Source organism: Phyllobates terribilis, unplaced genomic scaffold, assembly GCF_046119375.1.
Source record: "Phyllobates terribilis strain yellow unplaced genomic scaffold, ASM4611937v1 Scaffold_11__3_contigs__length_659146591, whole genome shotgun sequence".
NCBI lineage: Eukaryota > Metazoa > Chordata > Amphibia > Anura > Dendrobatidae > Phyllobates > Phyllobates terribilis.
In genome coordinates, this window is record NW_027362771.1 from 283,623,262 (window position 1) to 283,646,499 (window position 23,238).

A 23,238-nucleotide genomic window follows, 5' to 3' on the forward strand; every position below is an offset into this window, starting at 1 on the left:
CACAGAAGGTGCTTGCTGGGAAATCTGCTCCCATATTGAAGACTCTGAACAGGTGGCAGGGGTAGAAGGTTCTGATAATTTTTCTAATCGCCCAACATGAAGCCTCTATATATAGCTTGCACTACCTGTGCTCGGAAAGTCTTGCAGGTCCCTTATTCTGTGTTAATATCAGTGGTCTCGCCATCTCTTTTACAGAAACATCTGTGTGTAATTATCATGTTGGTCACAATGCGCAGAGAATTCACACAGCTTGGGGAGCGCTGCACATGCTACATCTCTGTACAACCAGATGGTATTTAAGTGTATGCAAGAAATCTCTTGGCAAAAGTTCTGCATGGTGTCAAAACCAGACTTGTTAACCCTCCGAACCTGGCAATGTGTTGAAAGCTTGACTAGCCACAGTCCTTGTGTTGAATTGAAAAAAAAAATTCTAAGTACATAGACTTCACAGCCTGCGCCTTTGAAGAAAAGACTGCCTATTATTAAAATCATTATATTTCAAACTACAGTTTTCTTAAATGGGTTTTCACTCTTTTTAGCGTGCTGTTAAATTACTATCATTAAAAGTTCTGTACTTTGTACTATATGTTCTGAAATGAGAGAGATGCAGGATTTTTGTGTTTAGAGATCTACATACAGCAATGTGTGTGTGTTTATATGTATGTATATATGTATATATATATATATATATAATATTACAGTACAGACCAAAAGTTTGGACACACCTTCTCATTTAAAGATTTTTCTGTATTTTCATGACTATGAAAATTGTACATTCACACTGAAGGCATCAAAACTACAAATTAACACATGTGGAATTATATACTTAACAAAAAAGTGTGAAACAACTGAAAATATGTCTTATATTCTAGGTTCTTCAAAGTAGCCACCTTCTGCTTTGATGACTGCTTTGCACACTCTTGGCATTCTCTTGATGAGTTTCAAGAGGTAGTAAACGGAAATGGTTTTCACTTCACAGGTGTGCCCTGTCAGGTTTAATAAGTGGGATTTCTTGCCTTATAAATGGGGTTGGGACCATCAGTTGTGTTGTACAGAAGTCTGGTGGATACACAGCTGATAGTCCTACTGAATAGACTGTTAGCTGCTTTTTTCTTGCCATAATACAAATTCTAAGTAAAGAAAAACGAGTGGCCATCATTACTTTAAGAAATGAAGGTCAGTCAGTCCGAAAAATTGGGCAAACTTTGAAAGTGTCCCCAAGTGCAGTTGCAAAAACCATCAAGCGCTACAAAGAAACTGGCTCACATGAGGACCGCCCCAGGAAAGGAAGACCAAGAGTCACCTCTGCTTCTGAGGATCAGTTTATCTGAGTCACCAGCCTCAGAAATCGCAGGTTAACAGCAGCTCAGATTAGAGACCAGGTCAATGCCACACAGAGTTCTAGCAGCAGACACATCTCTACAACAACTGTTAAGAGGAAACTTTGTGCAGCAGGCCTTCATGGTAAAATAGCTGCTAGGAAACCACTGCTAAGGTCAGGCAACAAGCAGAAGAGACTTGTTTGGGCTAAAGAACACAAGGAATGGACATTAGACCAGTGGAAATCTGTGCTTTGGTCTGATGAGTCCAAATTTGAGATCTTTGGTTCCAACCACCGTGTCTTTGTGCGACGCAGAAAAGGTGAACGGATGGACTCTACATGCCTGGTTCCCACCGTGAAGCGTGGAGGAGGTGTGATGGTGTGGGGGTGCTTTGCTGGTGACACTGTTGGGGATTTATTCAAAATTGAAGGCATACTGAACCAGCATGGCTACCACAGCATCTTGCAGCGGCATGCTATTCCATCTGGTTTGCGTTTAGTTGGACCATCATTTATTTTTCAACAGGACAATGACCCCAAACACACCTCCAGGCTGTGTAAGGGCTATTTGACAAAGAAGGAAAGTGATGGGGTGCTAAACCAGATGACCTGGGCTCCACAGTCACAAGATCTGAACCCAATTGAGATGGTTTGGAGTGAGCTGGACCGCAGAGTGAAGGCAAAAGGGCCAACAAGTGCAAAGCATCTCTGGGAGCTCCTTCAAGATTGTTGGAAGACCATTTCCGGTGACTACCTCTTGAAGCTCATCAAGAGAATGCCAAGAGTGTGCAAAGCAGTCATCAAAGCAAAAGGTGGCTACTTTGAAGAACCTAGAATATAAGACATATTTTCAGCTGTTTCACACTTTTTTTGTTAAGTATATAATTCCACATGTGTTAATTCATAGTTTTGATGCCTTCAGTGTGAATGTACAATTTTCATAGTCATGAAGATACAGAAAAATCTTTAAATGAGAAGGTGTGTCCAAACTTTTGGTCTGTACTGTATATAAATTATACACTGTATTTGTTGGACTGTAAGACTCACTTTTTTCCTCAAATTTTGGAGGAAAGTGGGGGGTGCGTCTTATAGTCCGAAAACTATATACATGGCTGTGCGTGGTGGTGGGTATGGAGGAGCGGCAGCGGGAGATCCGCATGGCATAGGAGGCAGCAGCTGCCTGCTGCAGCCTACGCTGTGCCCGCTACTAAAGAAAATGAATATTCCCTGCTCCCAACACCCATGGGCGTGGAGAGCAATGAATATTCATGTCTCTTAATAGCCGGCACACTGGAGCCGCAGCGCGGCTCCTGCTGCTGCTCTGCGGGCTGCGGGCCCGCTATTAAAGCTCATGAATATTCCCTACAACCCACTCCCATGGGTTGTAGTGAATATCCATGGTCTTTAATAGCGGGCACACAGACCGCAAAACGGCAGCAGGAGCCGTACTGCGGTAGTGTTCCGGCTATTGAACAGACTGGTCACTGCTCCTCACGCACAGAGTCCTGGTGGGGGGAAGCAGTGACTATTCCAGCACAGCGTCTCACACTGTGTGAGGGCGCATGGCAGGGACGCCATGCGCTCCCTGCCATGCGCGGCTCACACAGTGAGAGTGTTGGCAGCAGAGCGGGACAGCGCTGGAGGAGAGAGGAGGTGAGTATGAGTGTTTATTTATTTATTTTTTTTTTGTAGGCAGCGTGAAGGGGGCTCAATGGGTGTCATGCATACCAGGATGAGGGTTCAAGGGGTGCCATGCATACCAGAATGGGGTATCAAGGGGTGCCATGCATACCAGGATGAGGGTTCAAGGGGTGCCATGCATACCAGGATGAGGGTTCAAGGGGTGCCATGCATACCAGGATGAGGGTTCAAGGGGTGCCATGCATACCAGGATGGGGTATCAAGGGGTGCCATGCATACCAGGATGGAGTATAAAGGGAGACTTCATGGAGGAATAAACTTAATCTCCTCCCTGTAGCTCTCCTTTCAATATGGCAGCCGCTTAGCTTAGAAATTAGAATAATCTACAGATTAACCCCATATCCTGCAGGTTAAAAATATTTGGGGGTGGGGGACAGGTTCCCTTTAAATAGTCCCAATAATCCCAATGAGCAAGGGTATCTGAGGCCAAGAAATGTATCCGTATCATCCATTCCTGTTTCAAAACTGGGACAAGAAATGGTAGAAGAGGAATAGCTCCTTTTGTAAAAGGATCACATAAATAATTTCAAAAGTAAAGCAAGGCAAAATACAAATTAAAACAATCTAATTGCAGGGTAAAGAACTTAATCAAAAACTGAGTTTTTCCTTGTTTTTATAAGATCATTAGGCACCATGCTACCAAGGTTAACTATCCACCCTCACTTCACCTTGGCTAGGAGTTGCTGCACATTCCCCCATCCTAATACAATTAATTGTGGTACCTATACCTTTTACCTTGAAGCTTTTGAGGTCACAGCCATGAAAGATCTTATAGTATCTCAGTAAGTTTTCTGCAAAGATTTATCTTCAACTTCCCTTGGTCACCCCTACCATGTTACCTGGTGTGTGTCCGTAATTCACATGATGCCAAACCCACATATAAATTTGGGGCACATACATGTGACCTAACAAATGTCGTGTAATGCTGGGTTGTGATAGTTTGTAAATTTAAAACCTTTCATGTCATCAGACAATTCAAAAGGAAACTAGTATTATTGCTACAGGCCACACTGGATAATTCCAGAAGTCCTACAACTCAAAAGGTTTCAGAAGGATCTCACTGACTAATTGAAGTGTTATATACGGCAGCCGCGCCACTAGTGTAAACAGACTCCAACATTCAAACCTCTTAACTTTCAATGTTGTAGTACGAGCTATTTTCGTAAAGTAACTTTGTATTTTTCTTTTGTTCTCTTGGGCAGGAAGTTGGATATTGTCAGGGCATGAGTCAGATAACTGCAATACTACTCATGTACATGAATGAAGAAGATGCCTTTTGGGCCCTTGTTCGACTGTTCTCTGGGTCGAAGCATACACTTCATGGTAAGAGTCGCTCACGTTAATTTCATATTCTCTCATTTAGAGTGATGTGTGTCTGATAATTCATCATCTCTTGGTATGTTCAATGCATGTTTGTTATATAAACATATATTTAACATGCATGCTTTCCATTTCTCTTTTTTTTTATAGGCTTTTTTGTCCCAGGTTTTCCAAAGTTATTGCGATTTCAGGAACATCATGATAAAATAATGAAGAAATATATGCCTAAACTTAAACAGCACTTTGTAAGTAAACTATACAGGCAATATGGGCTGGATGGGTTACTGGAGGCTTCAGATTGTACTCATGTTTTAAATCAAAGTTTTAATAGTAATATATGAAGGTAAGATGTCATTTGTGGGGTCAAATCTTTATCTTCATAAATACTTTCCTTCCACTGACTTTTATATCTAAATTGCATTTCCCCCTCCATTTACTATTTATACCTAGCTTATCTATACTCAGCAGTCTTCGGGTCACTTGTATCTGTCAGAATGATTCCCCACACTCTCACACCCAAACGGTTTCTATGGTTATGTTTGTTTCTGAAAGATAATGTCATCCACACCTTTACTTATGCAATCTGTTGCTCCTTGAGCTTAAAGAGGACCTATCGCCTTCACACATATTATGGTATGTTACAGAAAGGAGACTTTAGATATAAATAAACATGAAATAAATAACCTTTGGAAGAATTACTTGCGTTATGAAATAAGAGAATCACAGTTCTGGGAGCCGCCATCTTGGGATTGGCAGCTCAGCGTGCTGTGTTCTGAGACACGCCCCCAGAGGCTGGTTGCTAGGCAGCGCCTCTGCTCAGCAGTGTAGTGACCCTAAGAGCTCATTTATCAAATGGTTGTAATAGAAAGGGGGACAATCTATATAAAGTGGTCTCCTATCTATATATACTATATTTAGCGCCAGAGAAAGTTTGGGGTCACCCAGACAATTATGTAAAAAGTATGAAAACTCATACTTTTATTTATCAAATGAGTTGCAAAATGAATAGAAAATATCGTCCAGACATTGACAAGGTTAGAAATAATGATTTTTATTTGAAAGAATTATTTTCTCCTTCAAACTTTGCTTTCGTCAAAGAATGCTCCCTTTGCAGCAATTCCAGCATTGCAGACCTTTGGCATTCTAGCTGTTAATTTGCTGAGGTAATCTTGAGAAATTTCCCCCCATGCTTCCTGAAGCCCCTCCCACAAGTTGGATTGGCTTGATGGGCACTTTTTGCGTACCATACGGTCAAGCTGCTCCCACAACAGCTCAATGGGGTTGAGATCTGGTGACTGCGCTGGCCACTCCATTACAGATAGAATACCAGCTGCCTGCTTCTTCCCTAAATAGTTCACACATAATTTGGAGGTGTGCTTTGGGTCATTGTCCTGTTTGTAGGATGAAATTAGCTCCAATCAAGCGCTGTCCACAGGGTATGGCATGGCGTTGCAAAATGGAGTGATAACCTTCCTTATTCAAAATCCCATTTACCTTGTGCAAATCTCCCACTTCACCAGCACCAAAGCAACCCCAGACCATCACATTACCTCCACCATGCTTGACAGATGGCATCAGGCACTCTTCCAGCATCTTTTCAGTTCTGCGTCTCACAAATGTTCTTCTGTGTGATCCATACACCTCAAACTTTGATTCGTCTGTCCATAAAACTTTTTTCCAATCTTCCTCTGTCCAATGTCTGTGTTCTTTTGCCCATATTAATCTTTTCCTTTTATTAGCCAGTCTCAGATATGGCTTTTTCTTTGCCACTTTGCCCTGAAGGCCAGCATCCCGGAGTCGCCTCTTCACTGTAGATGTTGACACTGACTTTTTGCGTGTACTATTTAATGAAGCTGCCAGTTGAGGAGCTGTGAGGCGTTGATTTCTAAAGTAGAGACTCTAAAAATTTACTTGTCTTGTTGCTCAGTTGTGCAGCGGGGTCTCCCACTTCTCTTTCTACTCTGGTTAGAGCCTGTTTGTGCTCTCCTCTGAAGGGAGTAGTACACACCGTTGTAGGAAATCTTCAGTTTCTTGGCAACTTCTCGCATGGAATGGCCTTCATTTCTAAGAACAAGAATAGACTGTCGAGTTTCACATGAAAGTTCTCTATTTCTGGCCATTTTGAGAGTTTCATAGAACAAACAAATGTAATGCTCCAGATTCTCAACTAACTCAAAGGAAGGTCAATTTTATAGCTTCTCAAATCAGCCAAACCGTTTTCAGCTGGGCTAACATACTTGTGCAAGGGTTTTCTAAACATCCATTAGCCTTCTTACAGTTAGCAAACACAATGTAGCATTAAAACACTGGAGTGGCGGTTGTTGAAAATATACATAAATAAATATACAGTACAGACCAAAAGTTTGGACACACCTCATTTTAAATATTTTTCTGTATTTTCATGACTATGACAATTGTACATTCACGCTGAAGGCATCAAAACTATGAATTAACACATGTGGAATTATATACTTAACAAAAAAGTGTGAAACAACTGAAAATATGTCTTATATTCTAGGTTCTTCAAAGTAGCCACCTTTTGCTTTGATGACTGCTTTGCACACTCTTGGCATTCTTCCAGCTCAGTTACAGTGTCTGGGCTCAGATCGGCAGACTGCGTTCACTTTCCTTGATGCACTGCATCATGGGAGAGTGACGTCAGCACAGCAGAATTCCCCTGCCTGGTTGCGACTTCAGCTGAAGTCAGCTCTGAGTGGAGGCTCCTGCCAAGAAAAGGATTTTTTTCCCACTTGGTATATGCCTTGTTTATAATGTTTTGGTCAAATGACAAATGTTGTTACATCTGTATTTAATTTAAATAATAAAAAAATTAGTGATAGGTGCACTTTAAGTGCTCTGGGAGTGCCAAAGCACTTCTTAAGTCTCTGCCACTTTGGCTCCACTCTTCCTTTGCTTGACTGACAGCTCACTGCCTTGACTACACAGTGTACGGGGTTGTCAGTCAATTGGAAGAAGGATGGGCTTTGGGGGCAGAGGCTAGGGAAGTGCTCTGATAACACCCAGAGCCCACTTTCATAGGAGTTGATGCTTTTTTTTTCTAGGTGGTAAGATCTGTTGATTAGCAATTTTTATCACTTCTATTAGAACATGAACCATGTAAAATGAAGATCTAATGTTATATATGGCACAAGTCATTGCTAAATGTTAAAAGACAGTGCTAAATATGCAAATCATAGGGTATAATTGTGCACCAAACCTTAGTCATTCCACTGGTGCACTAAAGTGCCCACATTTGTATATGGATGAAAGTTCATTTACCTGCACTGCTGTTACTCTGTGACTGCAGACTTCTATATCCTTATGGTGCGCACACTGTCAGGATTGACCAGCACTGCCAGTGAATGCTTCCGGTCACATTCTGACAAATTAATATAGGGAAGCCAAGCACGTCTAGTCTGTTCATGACTGAATGTATGCAAATTGCATACTTGTGGTCACATGACAGCCCGCTCTTACCGACTAGACCGGTAAAGACTATGAGTGTGTGCACCGCATGCTGTCAGGATTTAGAAGTCTGGGATGTAGAGCAACCTTTTTTTTTTAATTCGTTGTAATTATAAGCCATGTTTCGGCACGGAATTTAGCCACGCATGTAACCTTTTATGATTATTGCTATATTCCGATTTGCACATCCTTGCCTGTATAATATGATTTGTTATTCACATATTTGGGGGATATACAGTATGAGAATTGGCTGACATCCTCTGATTTTGAAAGGGTATAAGACAAATTGATGAAAATAAGTATTTATTAAAATGTTTCCTGGACTAGGCAGGCTACAGTGCTCGGTCTATAGAAATGTTAAGGTTGCCGTGACCTGAATTCAGCAATGACTTTACTTCCGCTTGTTTTGTTTTCCTGGAAATTGATAGAAGCTGTAAGCCTGGATAACTTTGAATTAATACGCTACTCTGGCCTCAGTCCGACCTGGCAATATAGCCTTTGTTCCTTACATGCAGGCCACTAGAAGTCTTGTTACTGCTGACTAACCTGTAGAGTAGCCTGTGGCACCTTAGCCTGGCAGCAGCTTGTGGTGTTGCCGCAGTGTTGTTCATCATGGGCTTCTGTGCTTGGTGTTAGTGGGGATTCACTTGAATAAGGTTGACATGGCTGCATTTTTTTACAGTAATATATCACCATCAGTCATCAGGAATAGTATCACACAATATTCTGTGCACATAGGGTAGAAAAATGTGGTTCTGCAGATTTCATCCCACAGTTAGCTGTCTTCATGGAAGAATAGCTGCACAGTGACGCCTCTCTTGTTCCAACATGGTGCACAAAACTAGTGATCATTAGGCCGAAACTTCCCATAAAATAAGTCTGTTATTAAAAAAGCACCCAAATTGTTTTATATATGATGCAAGGTGACAAAAAATAATGCCCAGGGTGCATAAATATTGTCCAAAGCATAATATGGACTGCACACTCATTGTGCTTTTATATTGGTCTTTCTTTCTTTAAATATTCTGGTAAGAAAATCAAAAAGAATAGGTCTATTGAAATTGGATTAATTGACTATTTAAATGTACATCTTCAGGCATGATAAAATAGTTCCATATCTTATCCTCAATGTCACATCAGTGTCTCAAGCTAAGGCCAGTGCCAATGAATGAGGGTACATGGCTTGATTTACAGATAAATAGCAAGACCTATAGGAAAAACGTTATCCTTGTGCAGATTTAACAATTCATTTAGGTTTTCTCAAGTATTGTTGAATCTAATAACTAAGTTGTTTGTTTGTTTCCCCCCCCCCAGGAAACTCAGGAACTCTATACAAGTCTTTATACCATGAAGTGGTTTTTCCAGTGCTTCCTAGATCGGGTAAATATAACGTTTCTGTACTCTTGCAGTTTTTTTTTTTTTTTTTTTTTTAGTAATTGTGATGCAGGAATATGAAATATCCAAATAAAGGAAAATTTATGTAGAACATTTGTAATGTTAATTGATCTGGTTATATGTTCTCCCATGGTAGAAAAATGATCGCAATTCCTAAAAGTTTCACAGGATATTTTTGTTCAACCCCTTTATTTAAACCATAAAGTCTACACTTCAGTTGCATTGCAGATGTTTCATTTTAAATAAAAAAAATAGTGATATGCAGAGCCCAAATCATGAAGAGTTTGGTCACTGTCCAAATATTTCTGGACCTAACTGTAATGTTCACACTGGATGTGTTTTGTTTCCCCATAAGGAAATATGATCATTGTTAGAAAATCAGAAATCCACAATCCTTACTGTATGATGAGCAGATGACCAACCGATCTCCCTGCATGCATTACATTTATACTGTCTACGAGGGCCGAGTTTTTATCGCTGAACTTATTCACAGCCACAAATATGCGCAATGCCCATTCAGAGGCATTTAGACAGACATAATTTGTGTTGGTAAAAGAGAAATGGGTCTGTTCAGTTGTCAAGCTATCCATGGCCAACATTTTGTATCCAAACATAAATAGTAGTGTTGAGCGAGTATGTTCTATTAACCCTTTCGCCGAGTATGCTTGGGCCGAGCTCCGAGTATTTACAGCTGCTCGGTGATATGTTTGAATCACTCCCGTGTGCATGATTTGCAACTGTTTGACAGCTTTATTACATGTGAGGAATGTCTATTTCTTACACATTCCTCACATGTAATAAAGCTGTCAAACAGTTGCAAATCATGCACATGGGAGCGATTCAACCATATCATCGAGCAGCTGTAAATACTCGGAGCTCGGCCCGAGCATACTCGGCGAAAGGGTTAATAGAACATACTCGCTCAACACTAATAAATAGCTGATTTTAACCTGCTTTTGTCCATTGTTCCAGCACAAACGATTATCCATTTACAAGCATAAAGTATTGAGCGCATACTGAACTCTAGAGGTACTCATAATATTTAGATTGTTTTGTTGATTAAAAAGTTTATAAACCCTAACGAAGCAACATATTTGTCATCTAGGCCAAAAATATCTATGTGGTCATAGCTGTAGCGGTATAGCTTGTCTGCATTCAATCCAAGTGGGGAAAGTGGCCAAACCAGCGTCTTTCGTCACACCAATACGTTTCGTCCAACCCGGATATGCTCATTTATCATGATTTAAAATAAGTTCCCTGCCTAATATCACGTCATACTCATTCCTGTGCCAAGCTGGCTTAAAAGTATTCAGAGGAGAATTAATTTTGATGCGTAGGTTTAGAGAATTACTTGTAATTAAATGAATGATCATAAAACTGCTTTATTTTGAGATCTGCTTTGATTTAGAAAAATAAAAAAATCGTGTTTTTCGTTTTGCAAAAAAAAGAAACTAGAGATTTTAGGGTAAGCTTAGAATTGTCCTTCAACTTTCCAAAAGGTGAGATGAGGCTCAAATGCCCAAACACCCAAAGGTTAGAGATGCAGAGTACTCCTAGGCTGCTCATATGTGACTGATTTTTTGGTAGACTCATTTTATTTAACTTCCATAGTGTTTGGTGATGGCTCTTTTCTCCCTGATGTCTTCTACTTGAAAAAAACAAGATTTGGTAGTCTAGATTTTTATTTCTCTAGTGTCTGAAATATCCTCTCCTATTAAAATGTGTAATAGCAGTGGTGAACATATCGCCATTAGCCATATTGTACCCTCTATGGCCCACTATAAAGATCCCTTCTCTCAAATCTAAGGATTTTCCTTCCATGTTCTGTCCTATACCAAGCCACACTCACATTTTTGTATATATTATTTCATTAATGTAACTTGAACACAAGCTTTCTAATCGGCAGCATATTATTCAAAGCTTCTTGAAATAAAGGAAAAAAAATAGGTTCCTTTTTCCATGTATACATTTGTCTTTCCATTCATGTGGATTTCAAAAGCTTATTCATATGCAGAATTCTAATTATACCCTTGTTGAATTCACAAAAGATTGTTATGCTTGACTAGGAATAGGGCTTTGTTAGAAGGTGTACCTTCAAGGATGCTCTTCTGCCCCATCTGACGTGCAGCATGTAAAGACACAAGTGTACCTTGATGCAACTGCCAGGGCAACCGTGCAGCACCCAGCGTGTATCACAGGCTTTATTAATAGGAATAGGATCGAGTACAGCGCTCAAATAGAAACAAAATGATTATACACCATTTTGGTGCAAGTAGCTGTTGCATTGATCACAAATTGCCACACTCCGTTACTAAAAAGTCAACTAATTTCACTCTAGTCATCGATCTTCCAGGAACTAGTGGATTAAGAGAAGTGGGCTGAATTCCTTATCCAATAAGCTAAGAGTCCATCAGTGGCTCTGTGGTCACGCAGTTAGAGCAGTATGAACTGATTGGCAATGCATTCACACTATTGTAGCAATATGTCAGCAGTACACACTACTATAGTGATTTGTATAGAGAAACTGCTGCTCAAGATAAAGATGTAATATCACAGCCACGCTGAAATGTTTCACAACTCGAAGGACAGCGTCAGGGGTTTTGGGACTAATGGTCATTGGCCTTTCGTGATATTTTCCATGGCACAAGCCCCTTTGGAATACAATATTGATGGCATAAGCACACTCATCAAAATTTTTAAGGAAAAATGAGAAACTGTAAGTACAGAGTGCTATATAATATGATTTCAATAAATTAAGGGAGTGCTTCTTTAAATAAGGCTATCAGTATCAGATTTAGAAGTGGAGGGATAACTAGACTACCCCTCTCTTAATCTGACTGAAGTGGCTGTAGCATTGCAGTAAATCTCTTTGTTTGCCAGTCACAGCTTTGCACTTTTGATAGTGACTGTACTGGTGTTGTCGCTCCCTTTTTTGTAATCCCTTTCACATTGCCTTTCTACCCTTTCTTGCAGATTTGATTCTTATAGAATTTAAGTGATCATAAAGCCACATTTAGGTATCAGTTGATTTAAACATTATAATATAATTTTTCACCTATAGACTCCTTTCACTCTAAACCTGAGGATATGGGACATTTACGTACTTGAAGGTGACAGAGTTCTTACTACAATGTCCTACACAGTATTGAAGCTGCATAAAAGTAAGTAAGTTTTCAATTGTAAGCCATTTTGCAGTTAACAGCTTCTCCTATTACATTATTCTAAAGATAAGTGTACAGTGACACTTTGGGGCCGATACATTAAGCTTTTATGCCAGAAAACTAGCGTAAGAGCTGCAAATTTTTTGCGACATTTGGCATTTTCATGCCCGTTTGAATATGTTTTGCCGAAATGTGGAGCTGGGGAGGAGCTAGGGCGGGATGGTAACATGATAGTGCCTGCTCATCAAATTCATCAAAAGTGGCAGCGTTTTGGACACCAGGAATTCTACACCAGTCCTTGCCTCTTAAGGAATTTGGTGCCTTCTACGCAAGACTGGCGTAGGGTGGCCATGGGTTGCACCAATCTTGAGGAGTCTGCTTCTTAGTTTCCTAAAATTGTTTATATTATATCCTCATTTCTTAGCTTATTGTCACACAGCATTCATCTTCTTTCTGTGGACTTATTTAGCACGATTTTTGATGGTTTGGCACGTACCCTCTGTGTGCTCACTCTCCCTCAAGGATTCCAATACTTAGCAGATTGCAGTTTCTTCCTGCCAATGTGCTGCCAGCCTGTAGGAGTGCGCTGGCAACAGTTACTGAGCAAGACATCCAGCGTCACAATGTATTTATTTACTAGGTCCTGAATAGATAGATGTAGCAGATCCATTGCGGTTTCTATATTCTTCTGAAATTTAGGTATTGGGACTTAACAATTTTTGGATGTCGAATTCAAGAAGCAAGTGCAGATTTAGCCACCTTATAAAAGTATTCATAGCAAAAAAAGTGTTTTTGGAGTACAGGAGGAATCCAGGAAAAGACATGCAAATATTGTAAGAACATGCAAACTGCACGTAGATGTTATCCTTGGTTAGATTTGAGTCTATGATCCAAGTGCAGCAAGGCAACAGTGCTAACCACCAAGCCATTGTGCTGCAATCAAACCAACCGTGATGGGATAATTTGGTTATGCCACAAATCTTTACAGATTCAAGTGAATCTTCAGAAAGGGTTCCTGTCAAGCAGATTTAATTCTAAAAGGTTTCCTTTATTCTGGCCTCATAAGACTTTTCTGATACCCCATGCACAAGTTAGGTGATAAATATATGATTGCAGGAAGCCCATGAATCACTAGAATGGGGGTCCTGTCATCTCATTCTGGAGGAGTTTTTAAATGAAGTGATAGTCGTACGTGTATAACCACTCTATTTATGACATCCGCTCCATTCGCTCTTCTTCAGACCGGGATTCAAAGCTCTTTTTAACTATGGGTGTACTAGTGATGGGAGCTATTGTGATCATACATTTATTATCCTTTCTGTGAAAAGTGCTAAGTGTATTTCGTAGGCCAATCATTTAAAGGAAAAAAAATCCCTTAGGCCTCATTCAGACTTCAGTGTTGCACGGAGACATGTCGCATTGATTAAAAGGGCCAATACAAGTATATGGGTAGGTAAAAAGCACGTGCAGCTCATAGATGGCATCGGGATGCCATCCGTTTGCTGTATGTATTTAACATTACAAAGTATATAGGAGAAGCTTTTTCATCTTTTTATTTCTTTATACATCCGTGAAAAACGTTTACACACGGATGGTAAAAACTGACACACGTACCAGACATGGATGACACACTGATCCAAAACATTAGTAGAAAGCTATAAATGGACCTTATAATAGAAGGCACTCCTAACAAGGACTAAATCCTGCATACAATAAGGTGTATGCTAGCCAAAATAAATCAATAAGAAATACAATTTTATTTAATAATACATAGTACAACTAATACAAATGTAGATTAAAAAGGTGAACTACACACTACGCACCTACTCGGTAATATAATTGCTACCAAGCAATATGTATATGAACCATATTCCATTTAGTGTATAAAAAATACATATACACCAAAGTGTTACAGCAGTGGTAAAATAAATTGCATGTAGGATTTTGTTCCCAAAACATTGGCACCAGGTTTTTTTTTTTCACGTACGTGATTAAATACAGACATGTGAATGAGGCCTTAGACTGCTTGGGGAGAATAACCTTTCTGGTCTGCTCAGACAGCTCTTTGCCATTGTGATCAAGGAACTGTGAATACAGCTGGTCTTTTTAAGCATCAGAGCCACTATTCATAGGCTGATGAAAGTCATGTGAGCACTGACCACATTGTGACCGATCAGTCTAATATCTAATTTATCACAGGTTATGCTGATCTTGTTCTTTAAAACTGAACAACGGATGGAATTCGTCATGTCCTGGCATTATTTTACATTTTGTATGATCCCCTCCCCCCCCCCCCCCCCCCCACCCTCAAATTTTTGTTTTTCAAAGATATTTTCACTAAACACTTAAGAAGTATTGCTGGCAGTCAGGGTCTTTGTCCCTAGATTATGCTCCTCAGGTGGCAAAAAACTTTTTACATTTTAAGCCTTCTAACCTTTCAAAAATGACTTTGACTTAAAGTAGATACAAAGTGAATGTTATTCATTAAAAAAATGAGGGCATACAAATTTTAATTTAGAATCATTGCACATATTTCTAAACTTTCATCAAATGTCAGATGTTTTTAATAAACCCAAATCATATCAACCTAAATTGACCATGAACCTAAAATAGTATGTGACAAATACACAGTCTCAGTCACTGAGATACATAGAGGCATCTGGTCAGGAAGGTAAAAACTGACTTCAGTGAGAAGGGGTTTGAGGGAAAAAAAAATAAGTGGTCTACCACTGGACATTGTTTTTATGTGTAATGTATCAAATCAATTTTCCTCTTTCGGGAAAGAGGACTCCAAACTCTGTAAAATACATAAAATAACCACAGGAGTTACTCGCCCTCCTGGAGTCCAGTGACGGCTTTTTGTCACTGCTCTTACTTCAGTGTTTTGGCTGCAGTGGTGACGTCATGTTGGCTGCACAGATCACTGCTGTAGCCAATCGCTGAGCACAGCAGCACGTGCCGTCTACCTCTGCGTAGCTGCTGAGCTCAGTTACCGGTTACAGCGGTGATTCGCACGGTCAATGTGATCTGCGCCTTGCAACCAGAGCAGTCGCTAGACCCAGGAAGGTTGTGTACCTGATGTGCTATTTTTCATGTATTTTGCAGGATTTGCAGACCAGTTTCCTGAAAGAAAAAACCGAGTATTCTTGACCCATTATGATTTACTATTTATTGAAACAGTTATTTGTTTTATTGTAATATGTCCAAATTTACCGTTTCAGTAATACTAGCCAATGTGTGTTGTGTAGCTATATAGAATTTATGTACATTTAGTGATCAATGGAGAGCATAAAATGTATATGAATATTAGTAAATGCGCTGTAATTTGCATTGCTATTCTTGCTCTGTAAGTCATATGTAGTTTTAGTTCAGCTATTATCAGCCTCTCAGGAAATCAGCTTATACAAGTGTGATCCCGGAGCTGCTGTGAAGTGAAATTACCATTTCTAATATAGTCAGAGAGAGACAATTGTGTGATGTGTGTGAAGAACAAATGGTGCATTGCTCTCACTACTGAAATATGCATGCTCTTCCTATGCTGTAAAGGGGAAGATTACATGACAAAGAGCTGAAGCTTTAAGATGTTTATTCATGACTCTCGGAGGGTGCAGGCCATTTCATCTCCATGTAAAAAGCCCCATGTCTTATGGGCATTGCCTAACCATTATTAAGGGACAACGAGTACATTGATTATGACAGGTGCATGTGTGTGTAATGCCGTGAGCAATTCTCTTCAATGAAGTCTTATCCAAATCTGCACCATTTCTGTTTCATCAAAGGGAGTGATTATAGAAAAGTGATTTAATCAGAGTAAGGCTTGGTGCCCACGATGCAGAAATGAAGCAGAAATTTTCCTGAGCATTTCTGCATCTCCTTGGCAGAAAAACCGCATGCGGTTTTTACATTTTTTTTTTGAGGCGTATTTGACGCGTTTTTGCATGCGTATTTGCCATGCGTTTTTCCAGTGCATTGTATAGGCAAATATGCATGCAGAAACGCACAACAATTGGTCATGTCCGTATTTTTTCTGCGAGTAAAATCCGCGCAGAAAAAATCCTGACCATGTGCACAGAACTTGCAGAATTTCACAGGAAGTCATGGGATAAGGTATGCAATGCGTTTCTGCGCTGCAAATGCACACCAAAAACGCATCGTGGGCACACAGCCGAAGTCCTCTTTATGCAATGTATTCTGTTTAGTAACTGCTGAACTATAAAATGGTAATTTTCTGAGTTCTGTTTACTGCCCGACCTGGTTAAGAGTACACAATGCTGTTGCTTTATCTTAAAATTGGCAATGATTCATTGTGATGTGCCTGTCTTACAGGGAATCTGTCAGTAGGATCAACCCTCCTAATCTGTATATGGGCATGGAGGTCATAGGGAGCTGAATAAAATGATTATTTATTTCAGAGAAATCCATGTTTTTCTTATGTAAATGAGCTGTTAAGATTTATGGGCTGGACCCTGACCTGCATGAGAATCTTTCTAAAGAGGGGGAGTTACCGGTGTGAGACATGTAATGACTGAAAGTCTGCTCACCTGATCTACATGTCTCACACTGGTAACTCCTCCCCTTTCATTTAAAATGTGCTCTAGAGTTGGATTCTCAGGGAGATCGGTGTCCGACCCAGAGATCTCAACAGCTAATTTACATAGTAAGACAGCCGTAGATTTCTCTTGTGTAATACCTCAGATTGCAGATATCGGGTATCTTATTATTCAGCTCCCATGACCTGCATGCCATATAGACAACTTAGGAGGGTTAATCCTACTGACAGATTCTCTATAAGGCAGAATGCAAGCTGTTTTTCATGTAAAGTGTAACTTGCATTAGGGCTGAGCGATTAATCTAGTTAATTATATTAATTCGTCATTGCAGCTCAGCTCGATTGTGATTTTTTTTTTTTTTTTCGGTGAGGGGGTTGGGTAAAATCGAAAATTCAATTTAAGCAACACCCCATCTGCTCCCAGCAGCTGTTTATTCTCATTGGTGTGGTGGGCACTGTAGGAAGGAGAGCTGGCGAGTTTCTTGAGCGCAGGAGCTGTGCAGTGAGTGCGGCAGTAAAAGTTGTTTGATAATGTTGCCGTAGAAATTGGCCAGGGGGTTAGCTGTGCTGGTCTCTAGGTTACATAGTTTATAAGGCCGAAAAAAGACAAGCGTCCATCCAGTTCAGCCTATTTCTTGTGCACTGCAGCTATTCCGCAGCGTTGATCCAGGGGAAGGCAAAAAAAACCCCATGCGGTATAGGCCAATTTACATCATTGAGGAAAAATTCACTTCCCGACTCCAATCTGGCAGTCAGATTAAATCCCTGGATTAATTAACTATCACTAAGCATAAAATGTAATTTTATTGTTCTCAAGAAAGGCGTCCAGGCCTCTCTTGAACTCATTAAGTGAGTTGGATATCACCACTTCCTCTCCCAGAGAGTTCCAGAGTCTCACGGCTCTGACCGTAAAGAATCCCCTTCTATGCTGGTGCAGGAACCTCCTTTCCTCCAGACGCATAGTGTGCCCCCTCGTCTTTGTCACCATCCTTGGTATAAACAGGTCATGGGAGAGATCTTTGTACTGCCCCCTGATGTATTTATACATATTTATGAGGTCTCCCCTAAGCCTTCTCTTTTCCAACGTAAATAGGCCTAATTTTGACAACCTCTCTGGGTATTCTAGTCCCTCCATTCCCTTTATTACCTTAGTCACCCTCCTTTGTACCCTCTCTAGCTCCAATATGTCTTTCCTGAGCACCGGAGCCCAGAACTGTGCACAATATTCTAAGTACGGCTTTACCAGCGCTTTATACAGAGGAAGAACAATGTTCTCATCATATGCCCCTATTCCTCTTCTGATGCATGCCATGACTCTATTTGCCTTTGCAGCTGCTGCCTGACACTGGGCACTCCAATTTAATTTGCTGTTAACCATGACGCCCAGGTCCTTCTCCATGTCAGATTTCCCCAACGGTTTCCCATTTAATATGTATGGGTGACTGCTGTTTTTCTTTCCCATGTGCATGACCTTACATTTATCGGCATTGAACCCCATTTGCCATTTTTTGGCCCAACTCCCCAATTTATCTAAATCCTCCTGTAGCTGTGCCCTATCCTCATCTGTATTAACTACTTTACAAAGTTTAGTATCATCTGCAAATATTGCTATTTTACTATGCAACCCTTCCACTAGATCATTAATAAATATATTAAATAATATAGGGCCCAAGACAGACCCTTGAGGCACCCCGCTAGGTTGCACAGAAACCTTCTGCATTAACCCCCTAAACAGCTAGGGCAAATCTTGAAAAGCTGTTTTGTGTCTGGAGAGCGCAAGTAAGTATTTGCTGCATCTCCATAAAATCTTCTCTCAACCTCCATTGGCAATCAGCTAAAGTTTATTAGTAGCTCTGCTTGTCATTCTGTCTATAAGAGGGCAAACCCTTTCCTTCCCTCCTGCATCCAACTAGTTTTTTTCTGTGTTGTCTGTCCTGTGCAGGAGGGGCGGTAAAGCTTAACCCATGGGATGACTGACCTATTGGTAAGTTTGGTGAAAGGAATCCTGCTGGATAATTCATTTTGCCCAAACCACGAGCAGTGTGAAGCGGAGACAGGCCTAGTTATTAAAAATCTGTATGTTTAAAGGGGTTTTCCCACAAACAAAAGTTAATTTTAATCAGTAGATGGAATAATAATAATTTCCACAATTGAATGTGTTTAAATAAAATGTTCCTGTGCTGAGATAATCTTATAAATGTGCCCCTGCTGTGTCCTGTGTAATGGCTGTGTCTGACCGTACAGGAACATAGTTTGATCATACCACATCTCCTGGGCAGGGGAGGAAGCAAGAGAGTATACAGACATTACAGCAGGGGATCACAGCTGATTCTTTCTGTGAGGTAAAACCTTTCCCTGCCTGTTTTTAAACAATGTGCAGGGGCACATTTATAAGATTATCTCAGCACAGGAACATTTTATATAAACACATCCAATTGTGGAAATTAACTTTTGTTTGTGGGAAAATCCCTTTAACTCTGAAATTTTGCAGCTTTCAGAGAATACTTACTTTAAAATATGGGCTGGGGATGAAGTAGGTAAAAGTAACTAATCATGGAATTATGTCCCTGCCTTCTTCTTCTTGCCCCAGTTCACATACTTTGCGTGCACACAGGGAGAAACCTTTGAGTCATGCACATGATTTGTGGTTCTGGCCTCATGACTAGTGTTGAGCGATACCTTCCGATATCCAGAAATATCGGATCGGATTGGATCGGGCCGATACTCAAAAAGTATCGGATATCGCCGATTCCGATACCGAAAACCAATGCAAGTCAATGGGACACAAATATCGGAATGAATATAAACCCTTTCTTTCATTGTAGGTTAATTCTAAATGAAGAAAAACCACTAACAATAATGTAGAATGTATTGGGGGAGGTGGTTGCCCAAATCGATGGGAACAGTGCTCACAGTGAAACATGAAAATCCGGCAATTCAGCAGCGGCATACACCGGTACCCGACAATTTAGAACAGAAAGATAGAGCATCACACATAGATTAGATAAATAGAAACATGTCAGTCACATATATAATGAGTAAGATGACAGTGTTGCTTGTAATAAAGGGGTTAGGGCCAGCTTGGTATTATCAGCTGGCCCTAAGCCCGAAATTCATGGGGTCACGCCAATATTAGACATGACCGCCATGAATTTCTAGTAAAGTATTTAAAAAAAACACAAACACCCAGAATAAAGTCCTTTAATTGAAATAAACACACAATTCTTTATTGTTCTAAATTAAACCATACCTACCATCACGCCCATTCCAGCTGAAGCCAACGATCTCCTGCAATAAAAGTTAAAATAATAAAGCAACATCATCCTTACCTTTCCATGGTTCCCAGGACAGCTTCAGCTCTGCTACATTCACATGACAGGCTGGATCGCAGCAGAAAGCTGCCATCCAGCCTGTCATCCCACACTCACTGAGAAGCGCAGGCATGCTTGCGCTCCTCAGTGTCTGGCTGTGACGGCATCCAGATGAGCCGAGTTCATGTCCAATGAACTCAGCTCACCTCATGCACGTCACTGACAGCGTGGGAAAATTCTCCTGCTAAAGCGCTGAGTGCAGGAGAATTCTCCCATGCTGTCAGTGACGTGCATGAGGTGAGCTTAGTTCATTGGACATGAACTCTGCTCATCTGGATGCCGTCACAGCCAGACACTGCAGAGCGCAAGCATGCCTGCGCTTATCAGTGTCTGCGGGATGACAGGCTGGATGGCAGCGTTCTGCTGCGGTCCAGCCTGTCATCTCGATGTAGCAGAGCTGAAGCTGTCGTGGGAACCATGGAAAGGTAAGGATGATGTTGCTTTATTATTTTTCTTTTATTGCAGGAGATCATTGGCTTCAGCTGGAATGGGCGTGATGGTAAGTATGGTTTAATTTAGAACAATAAAGAATTGTGTCTTTATTTCAATTAAAGGACTTTATTCTGGGTGTTTTTTTTTTTTTTAACTTTGACTATGGGGTTAGTAATGGGGGCGTCTTATAGACGCCTCTCCATTACTAACCTGGGCTTGATGTCAGCTGGCATTATAAGCTGACATCAACCCCAGCCCTATTACCCCACTGCCACCGCTACAGGGCAGTGGGAAGAGCGAGGCTAAGTGCCAGAATTGGCGCATCCTATGGATGCGCCATTTCTGGGGCTGCTGACGGCTGGTGTTTATAGCCTGGGAGGGGGCCAATATTCATGGCACCCTTCCTGGGCTATTAATATCAGCCCCCAGCTGTCTGCCTAGCCTTTGCTAGCTATTAAAATAGGGGGGACCCCATGTCATTTTTTTGGGGGGGGTCCCCCATTTTAATAGCTAGTAAAGGCTAGGTATTCAGCTGGGGGCTGATATTAGTAGCCTGGGAAGCTCCGTGGGTATTACCCCCTTCCCAGGCTTCAAACATCTGCCCCAGCCGTCTGCTTAACCTCCGCTAGAGACTAAAATTACGGGGAACCCCACGCCAATTTTTTTTATATAAATCCTTTATTTTAACACTAAATGACAAGTACAGTAAGCAACACTGTCACTGTACTTCTTATATATGTGACTGACATGTTTCTATCTATCTAATCTATGTGTGATGCTCTATTCTTTCTGTTCTAAATTGTCATGTACCGCTGATGAATTGCCGGCCGGCTTTTTTTAAGAGACTGTGCATGAAAACACTAATATTTTTTTAAATAAATCCTTTACACTAAATGACAAGTACAGTAACCAACACTGTCACTGTGCTTCTTATATGTGTGACTGACATGTTTCTATGTATCTAATCTATGTGTGATGCTCTATTCTTTCTGTTGTAAATTGTCGGGTACCGGTGTATGCCGCTGCTGAATTGCCGGCCGGCTTTTTTAAAGAGACGGTGCATGAAAACACTATTATTTTTTTAAATAAATCCTTTAACACTAAATAACAAGTACAGTAAGCTGAGCGCTGCCATCCAGCTTGTCATCCTTCCGAGACCCTGCAGAGTGCAGGCATTATGGGAACTTCCGATTCCTTTATTCGATATTCTAAAAGTATCGGAACTCCGATACCGCGAATATCGGCCGATACCCGATATTTCAGTATCGGAATGCCCAACACTACTCATGACCCATCTGACACTTTCTCTTTAAAGTGAACCTGACAGCTGATACATGGTGTCCAAACCATGGGCAGCATGTATTCGACATCGGCCGTAAGAACTCAGCCAGGTATGTTTGACTCTGAAACGCTGCGGCGTTTCTCTTTGCCTGCTGCCCTGGATTGACAGATCTGTCTATATGTGCATACAGGCAGAGATCTGTAAGTCCAGGGCAGCCGGGGACCCCCCTGTCTGACTAGTTTACAGCACAGCACGGCTCAGTCCGGCGGCTATTAAAGTATGTATTTCTCTGAAGCCCTGCAGAGTTTGATTCAAATATACCTGACTGAGTCTAATTGGTCAGTATGCATCAGCAGTCAGGTTCTATTTAACTCCTTAACGCCAGTCTGTCTTGACCTTCCTGACCGGGCCCCATTTTTCAAGCTGTAATAGGTGTCACTTTGTGGTAATAACTTACGTTTATTACAATAAGTATATGTTTATTAAAATGGTAAATAAAAAGCACCCTGTTATACGCTATTTGTCACAAGTGCAACAGTATTCTATAGCGGGTCTGTTTGGGCACAAAGCAGGGCTCAGAAGAGATGGAGCGCCATTTGGCTGTGGGGGCACAAATTTTCCTGGAGTATGTTTATCATCATTACCGAGATGCCGAAAAAAAAAAATCTAAAATTTGACCTTTTTTTTGCACATTACACTCTGGACATACATCTGCAGGTGTAGTGATTTACTTTGACCCCACTGGTGTTTTCCAGAAATGAATGTGCAGTGGATGTTCCATAGTAAAAATTGCAAGTGTGTCATGGTATTGTCCAATTAATAGTGCACAGCTTATGCTTCTGGAGACCTGCACCCATAAATTGTTAAATGGGCTTTTCAGGACTTAACAATTGATGACTTATCTCAACACGACACAGTGGGTGTCTGTCCAACATATCCACCGGATCTGCTGAAAACTGATAAAGCCGCAGCTAGAGCTAAGCGATGTATGAGCAGATTAGAGCAGCACTCTGTGCATTGCATAATGGTCGCTGCACAGTGCTGCACTTCAGTGAGCGCTAAAGCGCAGTACTCGAAATCGGCCATTAAGCAATGTACAGGACTGTTGTGTTCCACCTATACATAGCTTCGTTCATACTCGTGTATTGCAGAGTATTAAAGCGATCACTGGCTGACCCTGAGGTTATTGCTTGGCATACTATAGCCACCTATGATAACTATAGTAATCCTATTGGAACCCC

The 23,238-nt window shown here is 40.9% G+C and overlaps 1 protein-coding gene across 4 annotated transcripts in view; it reads left to right on the top strand.

Moving 5' to 3' along the window:
- USP6NL (USP6 N-terminal like) overlaps positions 1–23,238 on the top strand; it is a 224,722-nt gene that overhangs the window by 166,878 nt on the left and 34,606 nt on the right. For all 4 annotated transcript variants that reach the window (XM_073652402.1, XM_073652401.1, XM_073652400.1 and 1 more), the window contains 4 exons: positions 4,225–4,345; positions 4,493–4,587; positions 9,122–9,187; positions 12,264–12,363. In XM_073652402.1, the coding sequence (XP_073508503.1) occupies positions 4,225–4,345; positions 4,493–4,587; positions 9,122–9,187; positions 12,264–12,363 (382 nt within the window). The remainder of the gene's footprint in view (positions 1–4,224; positions 4,346–4,492; positions 4,588–9,121; positions 9,188–12,263; positions 12,364–23,238) is intronic.